Source organism: Tupaia chinensis, unplaced genomic scaffold, assembly GCF_000334495.1.
Source record: "Tupaia chinensis unplaced genomic scaffold, TupChi_1.0 Scaffold000063_1, whole genome shotgun sequence".
In the NCBI taxonomy this organism is placed as follows: domain Eukaryota; kingdom Metazoa; phylum Chordata; class Mammalia; order Scandentia; family Tupaiidae; genus Tupaia; species Tupaia belangeri.
The window spans coordinates 7,208,835-7,215,381 of NW_006159521.1; the positions used below are offsets into that span (position 1 = coordinate 7,208,835).

A 6,547-nucleotide genomic window follows, 5' to 3' on the forward strand; every position below is an offset into this window, starting at 1 on the left:
GAAGGAACTCCGAGCAAGTCATCATCGATGCCATCACTAAACCAGATTGGCCTGAGCGGAATCCGAGCAGTGAGCGGTGGGAGACACTCAGTGAACGCTCTTCAAGCTCACACACTCTGACCCGGTTTGATTCTAACGTTGCACCAGCTGATCCTGATACTGCTGTCATTCTTCCTATTCCCTAAAATCCACATGCAGGACATGGAGCTAAAAAGAACTGGCAGTGATCATACTAATCCCACCAGCCCGGTACTTGTGAAACCATCTGACCTTTCAGAAGAAAAGAAAAGAAACTCATCAGTGAAATTTGCTACTGGAAACACTGCAGCAGAGGGTTACAGTAGTTCAGACTCTCTTACCTCCGACCCAGAACAGTTCAGAAGCAATGGAACGTCAAAGGTCTCATTCCGGAACGTCGCCTGATAATGCTGCCCCACCGCCCTCACCTCCAAGGCCACAGCCTTCTCATTCTCGATCTTCATCTTTACATATGGATCGGACCTTTACAGTCGCCACAGGACGACGACAGGCTGGAGTTGTTGCCCATCCTCCTGCAGTGCCCCCAAGACCGCAGCCCTCACAGGCTCCTGGTCCCGCTGTGGATGCCCAGTGGATGCCGATGACCCGATTCCTCACACTAGGACCTCACCTCAGCAGGTGCCAGAGCAACCAGACTTGGCAGATTTCAGCCAATTCGAAGTATTTGCTGCATCAAATGTACATGAGGAACAAGATGATGAAGCTGAGAAACAGCCAGAGGTCTTGCCGGTTGAAAAGCCTCCTGATTTTGCAAGTTTTCTTCGAGTTGCCGAAACTGTAAAATTGAAGAAAAGACAGCTGCTAGCGCTCCCGCCAGTGTGAGCAAAGGCACAACCTCTTGCGCCACCACCTAAACCTGTTCGAAGAAGACTAAAACTAAAAGATGAATTAAGGCCAGAAGTTGATGAACACACACAAAAGACAGGTGTCTTAGCTGCTGTGCTCGCATCACAGCCTTCCGTTCCTAGATCCGTTGGGGAAGATGAGAAAGCCATTCAGGCATCCACTAGACGCTGTAAGGAAACCAACACGGGTTTGGCCAGATTAAATAGCGAATTGCAGCAACAATTAAAGGATATTCTTGAGGAGAGAATTTCCCTGAAAGTTCAACTGGAACAACTCCGACATTCTCTCACTTATAAGCCGATTGCCGTTAACTGTGAACCTACCCATTTTTAAGCAGTTTTGGATTCAAAGCCGATTTGGAGACCCAAACATTCTGCTCACTGCTTCACATTAAATTTTATGATTTTGTTTTGCCCTATATGTTCACCATTGTATGTAAGTATCTTTTATTTTTTAATTTCAACAATAAAAGGATCAGGATGACTTTTTCTGGGAGGAAAAAAAAAGAAAAACATTCTGGTTGCATATGCACGCATGTCCAAAATTCTGACAGAATGAAGAATGGAGAAGGCATTGTGGTGGGACCCTGAGCTGTCAGGGGCCCTTAAAAATAGTTTCAAACACCCTTTCTTAACTTGTATTAGAAAAACCTGGCAGTGTAGTCGCATTAAGTCTAGAGTCAATATTAAATTTAAGTTCAAAGGCATGGTGATTAGGTTTTCACACCTTGTTATGATGTCGACATGTTATGTATCTGATGGAAAATATATATATGTTCAGTAACAAAGTTCCAGCATCATTTAATTCAAAAGTGAAAAGCTGTCAGTCCAGTAGCCGTGGTGCACAGATTGTGCCACCACTTGGAAGGCTGGCATCCACACGGGAGGCCCAGGTCTGGTTCCTTGGTCAACCCAGACACACCAGTGCAGCTGTATGTAACTGTAATCCTAGCCAACTGGGAGGCTGGGGCAGGAGTGTTTCAACAAAGCAAGAACTTGTCAAAATGTCTATCTCTAATACCTACTCTCTCTCTTGCTTTTCTTGTCTCTCTTCCCCTCTGTTGCCCAAAGGAGGAAAGTAACTTCTTGTTAATTTTAAAATATTATTATTGGGACCAGCAGATGGCGTGGTAGTTAAGGCACTGGACTCCCACATGGCCAGCCATGGTTTGAGTTCAGACCTGGCAGCTTGAAAATCACACTGGGCACATGTATCCTTTTGAAATCCCGTGCATGGAATGGAGGAAAAGGCATTGCAGTATGGCTATCCCTCTAGGATGCTGGTTTATCACCCCCTCCCCCACCCCCCGTCTCTCTCTGTCTCTTTCTTACAAGTGCACATGCCCTGTGGCAAAGACATTTTTTTACAAGTGCACATGCCCTGTGGCAAAGACATTAAAATAAAAAAAAAGGAAAAAGAAATTATTATTTTTTATTTATGTCTTTATTTCATTTACCAGAAAGCACTTGCTCTGGTGTGAAAGAGAAAGAGCAAGCAACAAAGCATGGTCCACTGTATCCCTTCACCTCCATCGTTCTCTCCCTTCAAGGTTTTGGGCACACATGCCACGTCTACCAGGTGTATTTTTCAAGCCTCTGGGTTCAGGACTTGAACCGTGAGGTCAGCCATGTGTGGAATCACCCTAGCTACCATGTCATGGCCCAGCCTCAATTTTTTTATTTTAAAATTCTCTGAAATGTGATGGGGCCAGCAGGTAGCATCATGATTATACCACTGGACTCCCGTGTAGTCGACCACGGTTTGAGTCCTGGACCCAGTGACTTAAGCTCTCTCTGGGTGGTGTGCGTGCGTGCCCCAAGATCCCACGAGGAGAATGGAGAAGGGATTGCCGCCTGGCCATGCCCCCCCCGGGGGGGGTAATTTCTTGCTTTCTATTTCTCTGTCTGTCTCTGTCTCTTTGGTGAGTACACATGCCCTATAGGGAAAACCTCTCTCCCCCCAAAAAATCTCTGAAATGTGAAAAAGTTCTTTAATCTTATGAAAAATTAGTGTTTTTGTTCATAATGTGAGTGATAAGTATATGAGTTTTTATTTTACTGTTAATCTTCGAAGTAGATACGTAATGCCCTCTTGCATAATTGCTTTATTTTGCAATGAAATATTTTAGTTTCAATAGTGTATTATCTGAGAGCTCCACTCAGTGACTGTACATGGTAAATTATAGTCTTATTTTTTTTTAAGTTTTGTTATAGGGTGTGTGTGCTCACTAGAGAGAGACAGAGAGAGAGAGAAATTGAGAGAGCACTCCCCAGTGGGTGCCCACACTGCATTCCCTCCTTCCTCCTCCTCAGGATTTTGGGCTCTCACACGCGCGCGCCTGGCATGTTTTTCAAGCTGTGAGCTCTGAGACTCCAGCCGCGCTGTCAGCTGTGTCAGATCCAACTGCTTTAACCACCATGCCACTGGCTGGCCCAACTGTGGGTTGTTAGCACGTGTCCCCGTTCGGGGGCTTCCGGAGCTGGCTGGTAAGGGCACCGGATGGCAGGATTACCCATTAACATGCGTGTTCTCCTTTCTAGGGTAAAGCATCAAGTAGAATATCTGGGTCTGAAAGAAAACATTCGTGTCAGAAGAGCAGGGTATGCCTATCGGCGCATCTTCCAAAAATTCCTGCAGAGGTAATGAACCAGTGACGCTGGGTTTTGTTTTTTAAGTTAATGGCTTTACTGAGGTTCAGTTCACATTCTGCACACTCACCCCTTAAAGTGTACAGTTCAGTGGCTTTAATACATTCACAGACGTCGGCATATCAGTCAGCAAAATTGACTTTAGAACATGTTCTTAAGAAGTCCTGTTCCTCTTAGTTGTCCTCTTAGAACCCCTACCCCGCTCCACCCCTGCACCGTGCCCCAGTTCTCCCCTCACCCCTTGCCCCAGGCAGAACTAAACTAATTTCTGTCTCTCTAGATTTTCCTACACTGGGCTTTTCATATAAATAGTCAGGTGTGTGTTCTTTCTGACTGGCTTCCTTCACTTAACATGATGTTGTTAAGATTCAGCTGTATTGGGGCCAGCAGATGGCGTAATGGTTACATTGCTGCACTCCCACATTGTTGACCCAGGTTCAAGTCCTGGACCCGTCAGCTTAAACTTACACTGGGCGTGTGTGTGTACATGCCCAAAATCCCGAGAGGAGAATGGAGAAGAGATTGCAATTTCTCTCTCTCTGTGCCCCTTGAGGGGAGGGTGATTTTTCACTTTCTGTCTGTCTGGCAAGCACACCTCCCTAAAGCAGAAATCTCTCTCCAAAAAAAACCGATTCAGCTGTATTATAGCATGTCTGCACCTTACTCCTATTTATTGCTAAACAAATCATATTTCAATAGTGCTCCACTGTGTGACCCTACCACATTTTACTTGTTTATTTACCAGTCATTTCCAGTTTTTGGCCATCAGGAATAATGCTGTTAAGAAAATGGATGTGTGCGTTTTCATGTAGCTATTTTCATTTCTTGTGGATGTACATCTAAAAGTGGAATTGTTAGGGCATGTGATTCTGTGAACTTTTTTTTTTTGCTATAGAGCACGTGTGCTTACTGGAGAAAGAGACGGGGAGAGAGAAAGAAAGGGGGGGAAAGTGGAAAAGCATCCCCCAGGGAGGATGGCCATGCTGCAGTCCTTTCTCCTCCATTCTCCTCTCAGGATTTGGGGCACACATAGACACACCCCCCAGTGTGTTGTCCTAGCCACCGCATCTGGGACTCGAACTGTGCAGTTGGCCCTGTGGGGCCACCACACCACCTGGCTGGTCCGCTATGTGTAACCTTTCTGGGAACTGCCAGATTGTGTGAAGTGACGGTACCATTTTACGTTCTCACCAGCAGTCCTCGGCTTCCTGCTGTCTGAGTCCATGCCAGCATATGTTGTTACCCCGCGAACCCTGCTGGTGGGTGTGAAGTGGGATCTCGTGTGGTTTTGATTTGCATTTCCCAGATGGCACGTAACCCTGTGCATCCTTCCATGTGCTGAGTGACCAGTAGTATTTCCTCCTGGGAGACATGTCTGTTTGGGTCCTTTACTCATATTTTAATTGTTTTTTTGTTTCATTTTGTTATTATTAAGTTGTATTGGAATTCTTTTTGCCACTCTATTGAAGTATAAATGAGTAGTCACAAAGTATTCAGTGTCAATGGGCTGTCCATTTAGTATAATGCACAAGCTCAAGACTTTTTAATGTCTGTGACACAGGTAGGCTGGCTTTAACCTGACTGAGTATATTAACCCTCGAAAGATCATTTCAGGAAAATCTTTATCCCCCTTAAAAATAAATAAATAAATAAGCTTATAGTATTGAACCTCAAAATTTTGTTTTTTTTTTTTAAAGAATATTTTATTTTATTTTATTTTATTTATTCTTCTCCTTCAGTTTGCCCAAAGAGAGACAGAGACAGAGAGAGGGAAAGCAAGCTGCCAGGTCTGGGACTCAAACTGCAGTCAGACATGTAGGAGTCCAGCACCTTAACCACCATGACACCTGCCAGCCCCTAAAATTTTTCTACGATCTATGTATGAATTTAAGCAATTGTTTTTTCTGTTTTGTTTAATAGTTTTTATTGCAGAGGGCATGTGTGCACTTGTTAGAGAGAGACAGTAAACAAGCACCCGTAAGTGGGGTGTGGGCAGTCCTTTCTCCTCCATTTCTTCATCCCGTCAGGCTATGGGGCATGCATACACATGCCCTAGGTTTGGTGGATTTTTTGGGGAGGTTTTTACTATAGGGCGCGTGCGCTCGCCAGAAAGACAGAGAGAGACAGAGAGACAGAAAGCAAGAAATCACCCCCAGGGGATGGCCACACCGCAATCCCTTCTCCTCCATTCTCCTCTCGGGATCTTGCGCATGCATGCACATGTGCCCAACGTGAGTTTAAGCCACCGGGTCCGGGACTCAAACTGCAGTCAACTACGTGGGAGTTCAGCGACATAGCCATTACGCTAACTACTGGTCCCTAGGTTTGGTTTTCAAGTCACCAGGGCTGGGATTCAAACCACAGTCGGTCATGTGGGATATAGCTCTCTGCACAGTGCCAGCCCCAAACCACTTTTCTGTTTTGATTAAAGTGTATTTATCAGGGCCTATACTTAAATTATTCTTATTCTGTGTTAACTTATTTGGGTAAAGAATAAAATTTAATTTCCCTAAAATATTGTATCATTCTAACTTCTCTGATTCTGTGGAATTCTTCTGTTTTTCTAGATTTAATTTTCTTTAAGAAAGAGGGAAGGGCAGGCCAGCAGGTGGCATGGAGGTTAAGGTGCTAGATCCCACATGGCTGACTTTGCAGTGAGACCCTGAACCCAGCAGCTTGAATGTCATACTGGGGGCCCAGCAGGTGGCATAGTGGTTAAGGTGCTGGACTTCCACATGGCCGTCCACAGTCCGAGTCCAGGACCTGGTGACTTGAAACTCACGCCAGGTGTGTTTGTGTGTGTGTGTGTGTGCGTGCGCATGCCCAAAATCCTGAGAGGAGCATCTCTGTCTCTCCAGTGAGTACACACAGCCTATACCAAAATTTTCTCCCCCCAAAATAAATAAATAAATAAATAAAAACCATACTGGGCATGTGCATGCCCAAAATTCCTAAGAGTAGACAGAGAGAGGGGACTGCTCGCTCCCCAAGACCTCTAACGAATATATGTGACT

General features: G+C 45.1%; 1 protein-coding gene and 1 pseudogene across 2 annotated transcripts in view; both read left to right on the forward strand.

Annotated features, from left to right (window-relative positions):
• Positions 1-1,218, forward strand: part of LOC102479632 (ralBP1-associated Eps domain-containing protein 1-like) — a 28,374-nt pseudogene extending 27,156 nt beyond the window's left edge.
• MYO1E (myosin IE) overlaps positions 1-6,547 on the forward strand; it is a 301,820-nt gene that overhangs the window by 233,141 nt on the left and 62,132 nt on the right. For both annotated transcript variants that reach the window (XM_027765947.1, XM_006141773.3), the window contains exon 18: positions 3,426-3,524. In XM_027765947.1, coding sequence (XP_027621748.1) covers positions 3,426-3,524 — 99 coding nt within the window. The remainder of the gene's footprint in view (positions 1-3,425; positions 3,525-6,547) is intronic.